Here is a 20,175-nt window from a genome sequence, read left to right as displayed (position 1 = left end):
AACAGCCAAAACATCTTTAGCAAATTCCCTGAACCAATGTTATTAATAAAAATCTTCCTAGATTGAACCTGCCCACCTTAAATCTATAAAATAAATATATCAATTCAATGTAGACAATGTTACTTTAACATCCTAGTGATTTTGCATTATCTTAAATTGATCGTAATGCAGCCTTTCTACAAAACATAAACTAACAAGATAAAAGTACGTAATTTCTGCAGTACTTCATGTAGGGAAGAGGATTAGAGTTCTATGACACTTGTGTTTATCAATTGCAGGTTGGTCATACTCTAGTCTGGACAAAATCTAAGTCTAAATTACAAACTTCGGCTGGCATAGCTGTGTCAGGCAAAGGTGCAAGAAGAAAAGATGCCTGATCAATGTAACAGTGTTGGCAAAGGTCCCAGCACAGAATAGTTTATACTAGCAAAATTGCACTTTTGCCAACATAGCATGTTTCACCTGAGTAAGGCTAGAATAAACTCTTCCAGCAGAAGCTTATGGTCTAAGCTGAGGCTACAAAACAAGTATGTTGCTGGTACAGTTTAATAGCTTAGGTAATCTATTCCCTATTTCGATCTGTCCCAAGTTTCCTACTCAGCAGGTAGTAAAAGAAATAGGAAGTCAGATGTCAAAAAGACAATGAAGAAATCTCTGATTCTAAAGTGGTATCTTAAAAGTAGTGATCCCTGTAGTAAACAGGAACATTCGGTATCTTCCTGCCAAGCTACTGCCCTGCCACTGCACTAACAGCCCTTTCAGACTGCAGAATAACCCAGCTGCAGAAGGGGGAGAAATTGGGAAATAAGCTCAGTCGGCACAGAAATGAGGAAGGAAATAATGCGTTAAATGATTTAATTTTCTAAGTTCACTTTGTTCCTTACAGATAGACTTAGAATTGGAGCTGATTACAGTGCCCTGTTTTGATTAACAGAGAGAGAGAGATCTAAGACAGAAACATTTCTATCAGTTTCAAAGAGTATCCAGATCCAGTATTTCATTTTCATAGTGGGGTCAAGAATTCAAAGGACATTTCTCTTTCATTCTTTATGGCTAAAAAAGAGTTCTCAATGATGCTAGTGTAAATCTAGTCAACTCTACCGACCTTACCTTTTCTGTACATCAGTGGAATTATTCCAGATTACCACCAGTGTAAGCCACTGCAATATTTGACACTAAGAGAATTCACAAGCTTTATATAGTCCATACATTCTTGTTTCATTTCTTTGGGACTTAGACAGAATTTACAGAAAATAATAAATTATTTTAATTATGTTTCAGCTCTGCATAGTCCATCAGTCAGGTAATGTGTACTGTGTAATGCAGCCAGAATTTGGAAGTTAATGGGCCAACCTCAGTCTCAGATACACCTAAGAACGCTGCTGAGATCTGGGCCCTCAGACCATCACTCCTTCGGCAGTGCCTGACACATCTGAGCACCTTTGTACTGCTGCAGGAGATTAAAGCAACATTTCTTTTGTACTACCCAGTAATCTTTATGCTTGGTGGTAAAATTAATGTATGGGATTGTCATTCGCCAACTCAGTTCACACGGGCTGCCAAAGAACCTTCAGAGCTTTCAGTGACTTTCTGTTACTACCAACTTACAGCAGATTTGAGCCAGTGATCTAGGGGTAAAAGAATTACACATCCACTTGTTTCTCAGTTTCAGAGAATATGCGTGTAAAAAGCAATCACCATCAATTTTAAATGAATCATTAAAAAGAATCCAGGATTCCTGATGCTCAGTCTTGTCACAGCTACTAGAAAGCACCTCCACCCCCTGAAATCTCTACTTCTCAGGAACTGCAATTCTCTTGAGGCTTGGTAAAAGGGAAACAGAGAAGAAATGTGTATCAGATAGCTCTGTTCTTTAGTGAGTGTGTTTCTTTTAATAAGGAATGAAGACAGGCTTATAGATCCTATTAGTTGTTTCACATACACATTCATTGGGAAGGGGAATTAGTTTCTGGCTAGCACACAGCCACTGGGTAATACAAAGGAAAGACTCCTTTAATCTTCTGCAACAGTATAGCAGTGTCCAGACTTGTCAGAAGCTGCGGGAGGAGCGATGGCCTTTTTGCTGACAGCCCTCTAATTGGGTAGTAGAGGGAGCCAGGAGAAAGCGGCTATAATATCTGTGTTTGTGCCAACAAGTGTGGCTGACATAAAGAGAGACCTATTGAGAAGTACAGAGGGAGAGTAGAGCAGTACTACAATCCTGGATGTTATCCTAGCCTAATAGGGCTTGTGTTTCACAGCCAGGAGAGAGTTTGATAGTGCTGAAGTTACTAGGAGCTAGTGGAAAGCCACAGCGGAGAACAAAAAGTTTACCTGGAGTCAGTAACACTCAGAGCCAGGTGGCTGGCTGCTCTGTGAAAAAAAAACCTCCCTGTCCTGGCACAGGACTTCAGCTCGCAAATTGACTAGAAGATGGGAGAGATGCGCTGCAAGCACTGGAAAGAGTATGTGTACCATGCCTTCGGGCACTGGTTGTCCAGTTCTGTCATGTACCACCAAACTCCCAATACTGTGCTGCCCTACTAGCATCCTGCAATCTATAGCCATCGCTATGGCATTGGCCACTGCTTCTCCATGGACACCACGAAGCAGTGACAGAGCTGGCAGAAACTTCACGCTGGAAAATAGACCACTTTCTAGTACTATGTTCACTTAATCATTAACAGGAGATGCTGAATGATTATTGGGACCCAGAACACTCTGGGACCTTGATGGAACTCGTCCTTCTGAGTTACAAAGTCTGTTGAGGGTAGCTGATATGTATGCTGATACGCACTTAGTTACTATATGCATGTGTAATTGTGCTTAGTTAGCTCTAGAACTGAGTAAACAGAATGCGGAATTGAAACTACGGTTTAATCTGAAAATGCTCAGACCTTAAGGCTGTGGAATGAAATGCCTGATTTAAATATAATTAGAGGCTGAAGAACTTATTGCATAGCATATCTGGAGACAGAGCTGTAGCAAAGACAGGACAAGAGGACAGGCCGCGTACCCCAGATGGAGCATAAAAGCCAGCAAATATGCCCAGACTTTGTCAGGCATTGCTGTTGTTGCTGCTGATCAGGAAGAGAAGCTGCAGATTCATGATGATAATTTGAGCAAGCGACATCAGTGAAGGAGCCTAAAGGGCCCGAAAGGGGCTAAGAAAGTAGAAGGGAGAGCTCCAGGGAAGAGTGTACTCAAGAGCAAAATGTCTGTTTTTCTTCTTCTGGGCAATACCAGCCCTGACAGTGCTTCCTGCATCCCCCAGCCAGCCAGAGCTTGCACTGACATGAAGTCCATTCAGAGCTTCTGTCAGCAACAGCAAAGAGGCAAACATCAGGAACTGATGGTCACTGGGCAGGCAGGGTGGGAAAGTGCTGAACACCCTGTCAGCAAGCCTCTCAGCAGCCCAGCTCTGCTACTTTGGCATGCACATGTTGTCTCCATGCCCTGCCAGAGCGGGGAGGTGGCACTGCTAACAGCTGTGGAGGCGCTCCAGGGATGAGCCAGGTGCTTCAGAGCTATCCAGACCAAGGAGGCAGAGTGACAGGGAACTGCCAGGAGCCAATTCCCCTGCTGGTCATATTCTGCAACCTTGTGAAGGCAAAAAAGTTGTACTAGGATAATTTTAACCCATACGGACAAGGCCACAAGGGCTGTAAGGGCTATGCTATTTAAAAATGTGTCAGGTGTGATGAATACTCTGACAAATAAGAGCAGTTGGATAGGGCCACTATAAACAGAAGATGTAAGGTGGAAAGAAATACCAGTTATGCTGCAACAAATGCTCAGTTTTCCACTTAAATTATACTTACTTGAAGACTTGTATGCCTGGAGAGGAAGCCGGACAATTCATACCCAAAGCACTTAGAGGCAGCAAACAATTTGGTCTATGGTGAAGTGCAGCCTGTTTTGCTAACATATGTGGTAACTGGAAATTTACCCATCCAATTTTCTTCTCTACCCCAGCCACAAAGGGAGATCACTCCAATTATTTTTCAGACAGAATTAAGGCTGATGTTTACCATTATCTCCCCAGTATCCCTCTTCTCATGACTACATTATGCAACATAATTGCAAAGCTGCCTCAGCTCACTGGGGCTGTTATTAAATGCACTCTGCTTCTTTTTCCCAAGGTCAGGTTAATAATTAGGTGGTTGGTATGCCTGTGACAGAGCCTTGTTATGTAGAAAAAAACAAAGGATGTATCAGACATTCCCAAGTGAGGAAATTTCTGTTGAGCGTTAGTAGATCTGTTGAAGGTGGGCCAGTGAGATAGTGTGAACTAGTGAATATAAAGTTGTCCACTACACTGGTCTATGGATAAAGCTCTGAGAGACTCAAAGTATGAAACACCTATGTTGAATTTCTATAGGGAATGTGGCAAGTGAGTGATGAGATCTCAAGCTGAAGTCCAGCTTCCGAAATGAAGAAATGAACTTGGTTCCTCTGTAGTGCAATTTTTATTTGAGCTAGTGAAACAAAAATGAATAGAGCTGTTTTTCTTCTGTACGGTTTTTCCCAAAGATCCATGTTATTGGCACACAAAGCATGTACCATACGTTTCCCAGACTATGCATTTTGGGGGAGTATCTGACCTATTATGCATGTGCACTGTGATGAGGTAGCACCTGAGCAGTAGGTCTCTCACTGTTACTGTGGTCCGTCTACGATATATCCAGAACAAATACAGAAATTCGGTTGAAGTTTTGAGGTTGGAAAAGGAGGACCAGACACCCAAGAAAGAGATGAGTGCTCCCAAACCTGAACTGCAGAAGCAAGACATCTACCTATTCCTGAGCTACACTGTGCCCATACTATAGGTGGAGAAGTTGAGGCACAGCGTCTTGCCCAAGTGAGTTCTCTACCCAAAGGCAGAGCAGGAAATAAAATTCAGTTCTCCTATCTGCTATGTGCTGCCCATTAGACCAATCTGCCTCCTTGGTGATACCAGGATGGTTATGTGAACTAGGTGGCTCCAGAATAACTCTCTAGGATTACCTTCTGTTACATTTAATTTGGGAAGTTTGTTCTACCATATGCTAAAGCCCCACAAGTAAATAAAATCAGAAATAACAGCTTTACATAGAGGAACAACAAGACTAATGTACTATGGGAGTGATGTTAGACTTTCTGATATATACCAGCTAATGCCAAGGTTACTGCAGCTACCTGGTGACTCTCTCAAGTAATATAAAATAGTGTATCAACTAGAGCCAGTGGTAATCTTGAAAAGCTACCTTTGTTTTGGAAACAGCTTGAAAAGCAGCAAAATATGAAACTACAAAACTTACAAGTCTGTATGTGTTTTTGTTTATGTGTTTACAAATACATGCACATATGCATTCATTATATACACATTACATACACACAGACATCTAAATGTATAAATACATATATACACATACATATACATATTTTATATATACATAAATAGGGAAGTCTGAACTACAGCCATTCTGGTTGGTGTACGACTACCTCTAAAATTTTCCCTGAGGGAGTTGTATTTCCAGTCACTGGCTATTTCCTAAAAGAAAAGTATTTTGGGGTCAGACTCCAAGCCCAGTCAGGTGCCTTTCCTCTGATGTGTATGGGCTTTGGTTGAGACATGTAATACTGAAACAAAAAGTCACATGCGGTGACTCACATGCATGAGCACAGGAGAGAGTCCTTGCCACAGAAAAGGTGCAAATCACTTGAAAGAACTATACTGTAAAGCAGTAGCCTTCTGAAAAAAAAGACAGTAACTGGATCCTGTCTGTGTGCAAGGCAGTGAGGGCTTGATGGGAGCAGGATAAATCAATGAAAGAAGAGAGGAAACAGGGAGGGGGAGAACCTTTCACATGTCTGCAGTGAAATATCCCTTCATCTGCCTGCAACTTACTTTTCATCATCTGTGGTGTGACCTGTGGTGGAAGATTTCTCTCAGCTATAAACATAGACTTTTTTCATCTGTGCCGCTTGTTGAAGAAAATAAGGCAAAACAAAACAAAAACTTACAACTGCTCAAACTTCTTTATGCACCAGACTTATGTGAAAGTCTGAACTTCACAATCCTAGGGCAAACCTCACCCTAAGTGTGGTTTTTATTGTTCTGGTTTGTTTCTTTCCAGTTCAAAGGAAAGGTTAACCCCAAAAAAGAGAAGTGCATCCTTAGTCAGGAGTCTTTAAGTCCTCTAAATCATGCCTTACTGAGAGCCTCCAGAGACATTAAGGTTAGTGCCTATGGTCTTCACTCCAGGAAAACTCCCTGTCCTTGCTATCACCACTTCTATCCCCAGGAAAGTTAAAAAGAATGCTAGCAGGGAGCTCCTAGTACAACTAGGAAAAAGATGTAGTCTTGCATATGAAAAAGCAGCGCTCGTGGAGAGAACACATGTAACATAACTTCTTGCCTAAAAAAGAGTTTTCCATGCCCATGAAAAAGCAAAAAATGTATTTTTATTGTATTATGTGTTGCCTTTCACTTCTGCAATGCACTGCTGCTGCAACATGGCAGCAATATGATTTGCTATTGATCCAGCATTGATTCTCCAGTCAAATGTCCTCAGCAGTAGCTGACTGATATTTCTCCTCAAGTATTCTGTATTCTTTAATAGGGACCAGACATGAACAAACATAATTGCTTCAGAGCCTCCCAACTTGTTTTAGAGTATCAAAATGGTGTTCAAAAAACCCAAAGAAAAAACAACTTTACATTTCTTTGGAACGTCAACCAAAGACCTCATTATGCCAAAGCTTCAGCTCAGCTTGTGGTGAGAAGGAGGAAGAATTCTTCCATTTTGCAAATAGGTAAACTGAGGAATCAAATGGAGCAGTGACTTTTTGAACATCATATGGTAGATCAAAGTGGCAAAACAGAGCCAAGATTACAGAGGTCATTATCTCTCTTTCGTCCCCACCTCTCATATTAATCATTAGACTCTAGCCATGGTCTTGACTTTTCTACCCCATAGCAAGTACTAACAGAAAATCTAGACCACAGTCATTGAGATTTAATTCTTGTGTCTGTGCAGAGACTTAAATCTTCATCAGCTGCATTTTAGGCAACAAACATTACTGACTATTGAGGGCAGCAAAGTTAATCTTACTATTCTCAGACTTCTCCAAATGCGAGTGAGCTGAAATAGTTCAATAGTTCAATACCGACATCCATCAGCTCTAGGGGAAATAAAGCTAGGATATACTAAAGATGAAATAAGGGCAGGAACAACCGGAGACTGAGCACAAGAGGGAATCCTGGGACCTCAAATGAGCAGAGTTCCAAAACAAAGGTGAAAACATTCAGCAGTTTCAAGAGGGGATGTTTCTTTGGAAAGAGGCACATTTAGTTATTTGTTTCAATGACATCACTCCTAGAAACAATGCAGGTTTACATAAAATAGTCTTACTGAGAAATATACAGAAAAGTCTAGTCAAATTATTCACAACATTTTATTGCAAGCACTGAAAGCTAAATGCAAACAATAACACTGGATTTGATATTAGTAATGCTCCAAGAATTTGCCTATAGTATGATCTACATTCATAAAAGTTAATTGAAATCAACATTCATCCCTCAGTCTGTCAATGAATATAAAAAGCTGCACTAAATAGAACTGGAAAACACAGCCTCGCAGAGAAAGGGACAATGGAAAGAAAATCCCCCACTAAAAATAGTACTAGTCTTTTTGTCCCTATGCAGGAAATGTAGGCACCACAAATACTAAAACTGAATAATGTTTTGTCTTTATGAGCCTAATTCTGCGGGAGGCAAAAGTAAATCAACCACAGATTCTGTTGAGGGAAGTAAACATTTACAGATGGGAAAATTGAGGCACAGAGGTACTAAGGGACTCTCCCAAGTTGAAAAAAAGAAGCCACTCTTGATTACTGGTCACCTGTTCTGGTGGAACACAAGACTCCTCTGGTGAAGATGCCAAGTTTCACTGCCCAGAGCGAGGGTCTATTATATATAAACCTAATAAAAGAAAATTTGAATTGTCCCAGAAAATAATACATTTTCCTTCCCCAAAAGATGTTGGAAAAAACAGTTCCTAGGTTAGAATGCAGAGAACCTTCTTGGTGGGCTTTCTACTGTTAGTGCACTTGGAGCTGCCAATAAATACCACCACAGAAAGTTTGAAGAAAAGGTGCTTACAGAAATTCCATTCAGGCGAAAAACCAACAACAGTTTGGTACATACCCATCAGTAGAGGACACTGCTTCCTGGCAGTTTCTGTTTATCTTCTGCCACACTGATGCTTGCAAAGCAAGCTTTTGGTTTAGTTTGAAATTCCACCTGATGCATGGAGCCAAGTGTTACCTTGCGTCTTTGCTGTGCAGTTTGTTCAAGGTACCATGACAACTTTACAGCTCATGCAGTATTTCCTGATTACTGTTTGTTTAAGCAGATTGAGTTCAAGCACTCTCCCAATAAGCACAGTGGAGCAACACATTTATTATGTTATGTACCAGCAAATTGACTACTTTTTCACTTTTCCTAGTTCTTCTCACACTACTTTGCCTAGCATCTCTCCTTTATAGGAAAGAAAGAAAACAACGAATAATCTTGGGGTCATCACTACACATCTTTTCAGACAAGCAGAGAAGTGGTATCTCTCGGAAGCATGCAGAGATATCAGCACTATCAAAAGTAGTATCCACCTGAAGAACTGACTTTCCTTAGGAAGTTTGTTCTGGATCTGAAAGCCTCAGCCAAGCTCTGCACCTGACTGAAAGGATGACAAAATATGAGCAAATAGTGCTCTTCAGCTCCTTTATTTACACACTATTCCATTGTTTTAGGTAGAAAAGCTTCCTTCAGTTAAGGGATTGATCTTGCAAGGCATGAAGCATTCTTGCCCTGTCCAGCAAAGCACGTAAACATGCACTCAACTTTGAGTATATGAAATATCTCATTAGCTTCAGTGAGGTTATCTGCCAGACCTCAGTGAGCCTGATCAAATCGAGGAATATAGGTGTTGCAAAAGATTGAAAAATTACATATTCCAGTAATCACTGGCCACTTTATCTTTTACCTCCTTGGTTTTAGGTTGTTTTTCTAAGGAAGAAAGTAATTCCTTATGTGTCAATGTCTACGTGTCTATCCCTCACCAAAACTTTTGAACCAGTTGGTCTCTTTTAGATAGACAGAGTGACAGAAGTCTTAAAGATATTAATTTCCTGCAAATTTGAGGAAAATAAGTAGAAGGGAGAGACTGCAATTAGCCTGCCAATGTGACTCGGAGTTTATACCTTATTAGACCTTAAGACACAGCCAGGAGACACCAAGCTCACAGAACTGTCTTTCTTTTTTAAGTGTTTGAAGTCTTTATACAAGTTTTTGGTCCCCCATTAAATTCAATTTCTGATCTCTTTAAACCTTCTTAATAAAGTTCCCCGTGGTTAAATATTTCTAACAAAGAAGCTTTTTCCTTTAACAAAAACATTTGGTTATAAGTGTGACTGCCATACTGTAATAGCTTAAAATACAGTGGCGATAACTTTTTTAAAATATAAGAATCTCCTTTATCTTTTTTATATATCTTTTTATTGACCTTCTTTATCTTTTCTGTTTTATTTATCTTTTTTTTAAAGAATAAGAAATCTTTCTTAAAGGATACAAATTCTTTTTTGAAGAATAAGTGTTCTAATGACCAGTGATGGCTCTGAAGAATTGTGAGAGCTTGGTTAAAAGCCCCCTGAAATGAGTAACAGTTCTGCTGACATCACTAGTCTTTGAATCAGGCTCATTAATGTATTTCAGATATTATATCCCTAGCTGCCAAAAAAAGCTGAAAAAATGAGAATCTAGTCATAAAAACAGACATCAAATATATTTCCGATCTGGGAATTAATATAGAAGGTAAGTATTTCTACTGCTATTCACTAGTGCTTTATTACAGATCTTTCTTACTGTATCTAAAAGAATTAACAGGGCAGGCAATTCATCTCATCCAGTATTTTGCCGCCAGCTATGGCCAGTATCTAATGCCACAGAGAATGGAAAAAAGCTATAATTGCTGTAATAGTGTTCACTCTAGCACTGTAAATCAGTCCTTTCCGGGATGTGCTGTGCTGACGGAGAGGAGGGGGGAGGAAGGCTAGGAGGGGAAATAGAGATGTTCAAGCAAGACTTTCCCATCTTTAGCTTCTCTGTGATTAATTACAGATCAATACTTTGTACTCTCGAGCTTTTACAGCTCATTACCATCAAACAGCATCAAGATATAAATTTGTTATATGACTTACCAAGAACTAGGTGGGGACACCTAGGAGTAGACACCCATAAATGTTCACTATAGAGTAAGAAATGAGACAGGTACAGTTTAGCTGGCCCATTTGAATCCTAGGTAGAAAATAATACTTAGCTTCTTACCTAGTGTCTTTATGCATAGATCTCAAATACTGTACAAAAGCATGAGTGCGTGTGGGTATGTGCATAGGTAAGAGAAGGAGAGGAAGAGAAGAGAGACCACGACGCTAGTGCTTTGGTAATGTGTGGAGCTAAGAGGCCAATAAAGATGGAGCCAGACATTTGAATTTTTTAAGCCCTTCGGATCATTTTCAGGTTACACGACTATCCGGGCACCCCCGGTTTACTGATAAAGTATTCCTAAATTAGAGCGTACTGTGAAAATGCAAAGTCAGCTCCCAGCCCTAGCTCTGGGGAGACGAGCTCTGTCTCTTTAAGAAACCGACTGAGTCGTGATGCTGCTGTTTGTATTGCTAAATCCCCCGGAGTCCAGTTAAGAAATGGGCAGCTGTCTCTTTAAGTGCGATTTCCTTCTATTGTATTTGAATCGTGATCAGGAAAAAGGAAATGAAACCAGAGACTCGGGGCTGAGCTAGAGTAATAATAATGATGCTGGTCTCCACGTTCGCAGCCGATGCGCCCCTCTCCCGAGCACGTTCAGAGCTGCCCAGGCAGCGAGCCTGAGCGGAGCGCAGCGCAGCGCAGCGCAGCGGAGGGAGCCGCGGGGTAGGCAGCAGCGGCGGCCGCGGCAGGCGGCGGCCGCCGGCGGGGCCAGCCGCAGCGGCGGGAGCTGCCCGCCGCCCAGCGCGCCGCAGGAGCGGGGCAAGCATGGGAGGTTAGATCCTAAGGGTCAGCCTGGCGGAGACGCAGCCCGCAGCACGGCGGCCGCGGCGGCAGCAGCCCCAGCCCATATTTCTTTCTCTCTTTGGTGTTGCAGGAGGAAATCCTGTGAATGTCATTGGGGGGCGGAGGGGGAACTCAGCTGGTGAAAAGGCTTCAAGAGCAGACAGCCTTTGCGGGGGCAGCGGGGGCAGATCCCACCACAGGCACACTACAAAGGAGCCATCCCTGCCAATGTCATCGGCCATCGAGAGGAAAAGCCTCGATCCTTCCGAGTAAGTGGCTTCTTTTCTTTCAGCCTCCCCAGCCCTTCCCGTGCCTTTTGATCCTCCCCAGCGCTGAGGCGCGCTCGGCAGGGACTTTACGAGCTCCCTCACCACCGTCATTGTGTGTGTCAGCCCCGGCGAGCTGCTTGGGGCGTCCCTTCCCGGCGGCGGGCAAGGGGGCTCGGAAGCACAGCAGCCCGCCGCTCTTTGCCCCGGCTTGCAGGCGCCCCGCGGGAGGGAAGCCGCGCCGCGCCGGCCGCCAGCCGCGGGCGGCAGCCCCGCCTAACAGCCCCGGGCGGCAGCCGGCGCCGCAGCCCCCGGTGGCAGCTCCAGCCCGGGCCCGGGGCGGGCGGCGGCGGCCGGGCTGCCCGAGCCGCCGGCGCCTCCGCGGGCTGCGGGTGCGGCCGGCGGCCCCGGCCCCACGTTGAGTTGATCGGAGCCCCCAAGTTCTGGGAAATACCCGCTGGGAGCAACCTCCGGGCGCAATCCCGCACGGGGCAGGGCATTTTCCGCCCGGTCTCGGGATGCAGGGCTGCGGGGAACGACTGGGGGAGACGGAGGGCATAATGCTTTCCAGAGCTTAACTTGTCTTCATTTTGAGCCTCGCTCTCTGCCCCATGTTTGATCTGTCCAACTCGCTGTAGCTGATTACAGCGAAAGGTCGGAGCTGTTATCTGATGGGTGCCCAACTTCCACATTTTCATGATGCGAGGCACTTTGCAACTTTCAAGAGCTTGTACGAACTGCTTTGGTGGGGGCAGGGTGTTCTGCAAAGGCACTGGCCATGTACAAAGACTTGATTGACGGGAAGGATGCAGAAGATGAGAATTTTCCTCCCTATTTTTCACATTCATGGCAGGGACTGACTCCCACATTATGACCCTCTTTTTCAATCTGTGTTCAGCAGCCGTCCCATCCCTTCCGAATCCAAGCACATGCAGTCACCATACTTGCAAGAGGCACGTTCACTCAGAGTACCACCACGTCACTTCAGCGCTGTACATTTGAATAACTGCAGTTACAGATGTCTAGCATCATGATAAGAGAGAAGAAAAACATTGTAAAATCCCCATTTTCAGATAAGGCTTAAAACATTACTCTTAGTGAACTTTAGTCATTTCCGATTTGTTTCACTTGGGCCCTTCCCTTGAAGCCACAAGTGAACACATGAAGTGTTTCTTATGTGGATTAAATCAGTTCATGCCATGTCACATTTGATGTTTTGCATTTGTTACATTTTTTATTTCATATTGTTTTTAAGAAATGATCATCCTAACTTCCCAGGTATATGGCATCCAGGTTTGAACTACAAAAGTTTTAGCCGTATTTATTTATTTACCTACTTTGTGTTCTATTGACTAAGTACTGGCTTTACAATGTATGAACATCAAAATGCTAATGCTTAAAACAGAAATTCTGTTCCGCGTAAACATCCGTCAGGCTGTTCCGGACTTTAGGGCATTCAGAGACTGGCTAGTGATTCCTGAACCATCTATAAGATTAAAGATTTTGGGGTACATCTGAAGCTTCAAATAAAGGATAATAATGTCTATTCCTTTACAGTTGCATGTTCTATTGGAAGGCTCTCAGAGCTTGTCCGTGGGTAGCCCACACATTAGGAAGGGAAGCATGTGGAATAAACTTTGAAAAAGTGGGGCCTGATCACTTACCATGATTCTAAGAGCAGACAGCCTACAATTTTAATGCAAACGCACGGTACAGAGAGCTAGAAGGGTGGGATATTATAAGAAAACTTTTAGGGCACAGCAGTTTAAACTTTGGAGAGTGAAAAACAGAATGGGATATAATCAGATAATATCTTAGAGCTCAGCTTGTCTAAATAGAAACTGCAGGATCAGTTTCTCAGCATGGAAGTTTTCAACTGCTGGTCATTTCTGCATGCTGAAGAAAGTAATTTTTGCCTAGAAAACTGCTGACCCAGTAAATAAGCTTTGACAACAGTCTACATAAACCCACTTGAAGCAGTAGTAAAATAATTTTTCCTATGGCCTGCTGGAAACTCGGTGTAGCCTGATTCTTTTCTGTTGGTGTAGTTGCACTCTGCCCTCACCAGCCTGAAGGAGGACAGAACAGCGACAGAAACAAAGCATTGACAGACAGTGTGCGACAGCAAGAACTGAACAATGTCTTAAACAATTTGGGGCTACATCTGCCAGTCATTGAGCTCCTTGGTCAAGATCCAGCAAAGCAGACAAGCATAAATGTACAAACAAGTGACTTCCTTGTCACTAGCCACAGGTTTAAAATTAAGCAAGTGCTTAAAGGATTGATCCAATAGTCTTTTTATTAACTTCCCTGGGGTTTGGATGAGGCCCTCAGTGGCAGTGTCAGGTCATTGCAAACCTTGCAGAACTGAGCTCAGATGCTTTCCTTTAATTTTTGCTGATCTTTTTTGGCAGAAGCTATAACATTACACGAAGAGGCAAGGAAGAGAGCTCCTTAAGAAAGTTGATTTGAAGAAAATTACTGCTTTATCCCCTGGTATTATCAGAACCACCCTAAATTTCAGAGCTTTTTAAAAATGGAAAAAATATCATGCATGAATAGTTGGGGCTAATATCACAATAAATATTTGTGCCTCTTTTCATGCAGGGATGTGTAAATCCCAGTTAATTGTTTGACATCACTAGAGTTTTGTTGCCATAGAAGCAGGATGAGACCCATCTCCTGGGATTCATGTCCTTAGCTGCATTCGGCAGAAGGATGTGAAGAAGTCGTGCAGTAAGATCACGTAAAATTAAAGAAAACAGCAAAACTTATATCAGTTGGGCAACAGTCTCATCTGTTGTATTTATTCCTTGAATACTGTTCAGAGAGATGCCATCTCCAGACTTAGTCTATAATTTATGTTACCCAAAAGGAAGCTGACTCCACGTAAAAACCCTGGAGGGTATTCTCAGGTATCCTTTTGAGCCCTCAGAGAGACAAAATTCCCTTTGATTCTAGCAGCGCTACAGTCAAAAGACTGCAAGATCAGGTTTACTAGATAGGCTCATACATTTTCGGATTTATGCACAGATCCTTTATGGTAATGCTGGGGTTTTTCAGTAATTTAGAGGTAAATCCACAGGTTACATGGGTTGATCAGGTCACTTACAGTTGCTTATTGTTAAATCTTAAAAATCTTGTTGGAAAAAGGTGTTCTCTTCGTGGAAAAGAAAGTGTTGCTACATGTCGTGGACAACATAGAATTACTGAAAAATGCCAAGAATATTACAATAGGTCCTCGGACTTTGTAGTTTTGGTACCCACCAGTATACGCAGATAGACAATTACCATTTCTAAGAAATAGTGAATCCAGGCATCTTTTTGAAAAAGTGCAGTCCTCAGTCATGTAAGAATCATGTTATGGGAGAATTATTTCTTGTATAGAGTTGCATGGATTAAGACTCATGAGTGAGCAATTTACATTCTGTCCAGCAGAAGAAAAATGATGGACTACATGGATACTAATGTGCTGATAACACACTAAATGTCTTTACAGCAATGAATACACATGGGTGATACAGAGATTGTCATGATTATGCATTATTCTTTGCAGAAAAATAAAAAATTAGCAAATTTTCTGATGCGTTAACTCCTTAAATTTTAAGCTTTGTTTTTTAAGCAAAAGAAGAGCAAAGTTCTGCTCCCTCTCAGGCCAGAAGGGGGGGGGGGGATAGACCCTTCACTTTGCTGAGAGAAAAAATGAGGACATAATACATGTTCTAACTTGGCCAATCTTTTGTTTTGTTTTTCCTTCTCCTTCTTCTCATTTGCATGTTTTCAAAGTACATTTGCCTTCTCCAATAATTCTTTCATTCTCTCAGGGAGCCAGTGGATGAAGTGCTCCAAATTCCCCCTTCACTGCTGACATGTGGTGGCTGCCAGCAGAACATCGGGGACCGGTACTTCCTGAAAGCCATCGATCAGTACTGGCACGAGGACTGCCTCAGCTGCGACCTGTGCGGGTGCAGGCTTGGAGAAGTGGGGAGACGGTTGTATTATAAACTGGGCAGGAAGCTCTGCAGAAGGGACTATCTCAGGTATATAGCTTCCCTAATCCACTTATCCTACCCTAGCTCCCCTTCTTTCCGTCATTCCAGGTTTGTTCATTAATATAGTGAATGCAGAGGTAGTGAACAAAGATCCATAAGGGATTCACTTTGATTACCTCTTCAGCATAAAGGCTGACAGTAGTCACAGTTGTAACACAAAACACCATTTGCTAAGTGATGCTGCCCCATCTGGTAGCTCCAAGCTAACTTTGCAGTATCAGCACTTGCATGGCAGTCTCTTAGGAGGGAATTGGGAAAAGGTGATGAATTTCAGTGAGAACGACTCTTCCCTCCAGGTTGACAGTAAGCCAGTTCCCTGACATGGTTGTAAGTAGTTCTGTGCTTCTGCAAGTATTGCCTTTGACTTGAAATGTAGATAAAAACAGGTGCCAAGATCAGCTACTGATGAAAGATCGTTCAGTTCTCTCACTTAAGAATATGGTATTCAAGGTAAATGAATTCAATTCATTTTCCCAATGCAGTAATACCACCTAAATAAGAGATGCTTGATTCCACTGATCAGCTGGGCTGCTGCACTTGTATGGTTTCTGAAGTGACTCTTTTGTAAATGGATTGATCCTTGTCTCTTTTAGCATCTCTGGTAAAGTTCTCTAGAACACTTTAAGCAGAAAGACACTATGTGCCATATGCTTATTGCAAAGCTACAGCTCGGTACGAGAAAGTTTGATCCTGCTAACTAGGACCCAGCAGATTTTAGCATTCTTAAGCCTGGACCTGAATAGATGTGAACTTAAACCTTTTGCTGAATCAGATCCTACAAACCCAGCTGTTATAAATATTTTCATTAATATCTCTCTGCCTATGTGATTTGTCAAAATTTGTAAGTAGAAAGATTACATTTAGATTGATATTTTTCCCAACAAATTGAAAATATAGGATCTTTATATTCTTGATTACCATAGATACAATTAAATGTATTGGTCTTTGTGTGCTGATTGTACGATAAAGGATCGCTAGTGTTACAGGAAGTTTGTGGAATAGAATAAAAGCATTTTATATTTTTTCAGCTACCTTGCTGATGTTTACTTTACCTGCCACTAAAAACTAAAGCAAAAACTCACTGGGGTTCCTAATTATTGTATCCCAGAGCTTTTCCAATGGGAATTTTGCCAAGCAGAAATTGAAAAACTGAGTTCTGCTTATGGGACAAATTGTAAATACTCTGCATATACAACATTCCAGCAATGAACCAGTGTTAATTACACTTTCCAAATACTTTTCATCTTAAAATAGAAGCAATAAACCACGTGGAAATACAATTCATGTATTTTCCTGCAGTGAAATTGAATGTTTTTATTTACTGAATAATGCGACATGTATTATCTTTATTACTAAGAAAAATTGCAGCCTTTCTATAACCTTTTATTGCGTTCTTTGGGCAGAAGTGAACACTGACATCTCCTGGTAGAAAAAAGAAATGATGTATTTTCTCCTTAAACATCTCATCTAATTTAGTGGGTCTTCCTTTTCCAACTCAGAAGGCTATATGAAGCAAATGCAGTATATGTAACAAAAGTGTAGGAGGTGGACAAATGATTTCCAGAATTATTATGGAAACTTAGAAGTCAAACTTAATAGGTGTGTACTTTGAACAGGCAATATGTTGCATTTCTCCCTCTTTCTTTCTTCTTTTGTAAGCAGAAAATGATATGTTCATGCTTATTTAGTAATGATTGGTCTTATAAACTCTGTAATCAGCAGACTGCATGAAAGGCTGGCGTTCATGCTGTCATCATGCATAGCTGAGCATGTCAGACTGTTCCAGTCGAGAGTGGTAATGCATGCTATGAGAGGCCTATGCAGTGCGTTCATTAGAGGCTCCTTTTAATAGACAACACAATAATGATGATCTCAACAGGGTTTCTTTATTTGGATGAAAGAGCAATCCAGATCATAAAATTATCTGGGCCAGCATAGGTGTCTAGAGGGTCTCAGAATGTATCCTTCTGAAACTGAGCAGGAGTGATTTCATGTATATAAAAATTTTTGAGTTTGAAAGAATCTCAAATGCGGAGGCAACAAAAACACAGTGGAATATTAAATCACAGCATTTGCCAACTTTCTGTAAACTGTACAATAGCAACAACTCAAGACAGGCAAAATTTATCAACTGAAAGGTGATTTCTAGTGACTGTACAAGTGGAAGCAAGTATTAGTATGGCACAAATTTATGGTACTATCCAGAGAACTTTCACTCCTACTGAAGCTGCTCAAAACTTCAGGATATGGTTGTTGATCACAAAAATCAATTATATTGAAAATAGGTGAGGACCTTGAAATTGCTACTTGAACTTCTGGTATCGCAAAGTTTAGAGCTCTGCTCAGCAGCTTTACCTCTTATGTATCTTGTCAATGCTATGACTAATGGAACAAGGCACTGATGTTGTGTCCTTTTTTTGTTTTTCCCCATCTCTCCTGCAATAGAAATCTGCTTACTTCTTTGTTGTTGTTGTTTTAGGCTCTTTGGCCAAGATGGCCTCTGTGCCTCCTGTGACAAGCGAATCCGGGCTTATGAGATGACCATGCGTGTGAAGGACAAAGTGTATCACCTTGAATGCTTCAAATGTGCTGCCTGCCAGAAGCATTTCTGTGTTGGGGACAGATATCTCCTCATCAACTCGGACATAGTATGTGAACAGGACATCTATGAGTGGACTAAGATAAATGGGATGATATAGCAAAGACATGCCTCATAGTCTATAAAAGACTTCTCACAGGTGACACAGATGCATAGCTGCAGTGAGGAGATAATCACTTGAGCTATGTGCTTTGTCTAAAGTGGGGGGAAATACCACAGAGTAGGCCCTTTTCAGGCAGCGTGACGTAGAATCTAAACTACATATAAGTGAAGAAGGGAGACTGAAGCAATAGTAGGTAGACTGACTTCTGTTAACAAAGGCGTGTTGACAATAACTGACATCAGCCATGTAGGCAAGAGTTGGGGAACAAACACAACGTGATAATGAATTCTCATAACTGGAAATACAGTAGTGACTTATGTAAAGAGATGTTATGACTCCGTCACCTGCAGACTAGGATTGTGCAATTGATTTTTCTTTTCATCTTTTTTAGTAACTCAGTTTAGACAACAGCTCCTAATGTAGACATAAGGAAAGATACTGGAAAAAAAGGGCCAGTCATTTATGTGGTCATTCTGCAAGGCCTGACACTTTGGACAGGAGAGAAAGCAGGAAGAGGGTAGGGGTTATTTTTGCATGGATTTTTTTTTTTTCCTGTGAGAATGAACAGTGCATCCTCTAGTCTCAAACTGTTCTTTAAAAATATCCTGCTGAATAGTTGTTTTCAGGCACTGCTGTTTCAAGATGAGATGTTCCACAGATCATTTCTATACAAATATAAATCTAAAGAGTTGTTCAACTATTTTATTAACTTAGATTATATCGATAAAATATTTGTTGTGTGTAGCAAGACTCTGCAGCTTTAATAAAAATAACAGAAGATTTGAGTGTTGTTATTTCCTTTTTTTTTGGAGCTGGACAGAATTTTTTTTGGTAGCAGGGTTTCTACATTTGGACTACAGCTGACACATACTTGATTCGCTCAAGGGCGTGTTTCAAAGCAGTAACATGAAAACACTGACTGGTTTGAATAAGCTTTGGAGAGTTCTTCATGACAAGGAGAAATCAGATAGTATTGTGTGACACTGAGGCTCTTTGGTGTTTATGAGGATGTTTTGTGGCTGGCTGCCACACAGGGAAAACCATTTGGGGGTTCCTTTGCAACAAAGACAGAGGCCATCAAATTTCAGAAGAGGCCATGTAGGATTAGGGTCTCCTAGAAAGGTAGCTGGTCCTGGATTTAGCTCCGGATTATTGAATCCAGTATAATAACACTAGAGACAATCAATACTTGCTGGTGTTAGAAAGAATTAAATTCGGAGCCCTTCTTGCAAAGACTGCTGTCCCTTGCTTCTTAAGCTAAAAGGGAATTTCTTACCAGAAGAGTAAAATTAAGAACATGAGACATATGCTTGATCTGGACAAAAGGGGACATTAGGTATCTTACTCCCAACAGTGAAAAGCAGTGGCTGTTTAGGGAAGCATACAGCAGGCAAGCATGGAATGAGCTGCTCTTCATGAAGCCTGTCCAGCTTGCAGGAACTTCCTTTGCTTGAGCTTGCTTTCAGACCCCTCTGCTTAACAGCGACTTGTACAGCTATCTTCCATGAGTCTGCCTTGTCCCTTTTTTTGACTCTTTTACACTTTTGGTTTCTATAATGCCCTAAAGCAGTAATTTTCACATTTTAACTCCATGATGTCTGTATTTTAAAACCTGCTGCCTGATAACTTCACTCAGGTGCTCATTGTACTGTGAGAGACAATGAACAGGCATTTCCTGTAGATCTTCTTTGCACTATACCTGACTTTAAAGACCTATATTGTACCCCCTCCAACTTTTCTTTCTGAGATTAATAGTCTAAGTTTCATGTTGCATGAAAGCTGATAAGCTCTATTCCTTGTCTTTGTACATTTTCTAGTTCTACTTTATCCCTTCTGAGAGTGTCACTAGAATTGTATATGGTGTTCAAATGTGTATTCAAAAATCGAGCTTATAGCAAGCAATTGAACAAGTCTGACAGCCCACCGAGAAAATGGTTGGTATGCCCATTCACTCCATCAGTACTAAAGTATAAGTAGTAGCACCTAAACACATGGATATCTATTTACACATGGATATCTATTGTCAGATTCTTTTCAGTAAATTTGTCACTTACAGGATCTCTCAT

At 41.5% G+C, this 20,175-nt stretch overlaps 1 protein-coding gene across 1 annotated transcript; it reads left to right on the top strand.

The window, feature by feature from the left end:
- Positions 1-10,829: 10,829 nt before the first annotated feature.
- Positions 10,830-18,894, top strand: LMO2 (LIM domain only 2). The gene is made up of 4 exons (XM_068945439.1): positions 10,830-11,078; positions 11,181-11,358; positions 15,180-15,395; positions 17,887-18,894. Exons 1-4 carry the CDS (start codon positions 11,072-11,074, stop codon positions 18,104-18,106), a joined length of 621 nt encoding a protein of 206 aa, XP_068801540.1. The 5' UTR covers positions 10,830-11,071; the 3' UTR covers positions 18,107-18,894.
- The last annotated feature ends 1,281 nt before the right edge of the window (positions 18,895-20,175 follow it).

This window comes from Struthio camelus, chromosome 5 (assembly GCF_040807025.1).
Source record: "Struthio camelus isolate bStrCam1 chromosome 5, bStrCam1.hap1, whole genome shotgun sequence".
NCBI lineage: Eukaryota > Metazoa > Chordata > Aves > Struthioniformes > Struthionidae > Struthio > Struthio camelus.
Note: the sequence above shows the minus strand (reverse complement) of the source record. Positions and strands in the feature narration are given on the sequence as shown.

Bases quoted from the DNA above. Each gene is read 5' to 3' on its own strand.
- LMO2 (XM_068945439.1), top strand. The intron at 11,359-15,179 runs GTAAGTGGCTTC...TCATTCTCTCAG, and splicing joins AAAAGCCTCGATCCTTCCGA to GGAGCCAGTGGATGAAGTGC. The intron at 15,396-17,886 runs GTATATAGCTTC...TTGTTGTTTTAG, and splicing joins TGCAGAAGGGACTATCTCAG to GCTCTTTGGCCAAGATGGCC.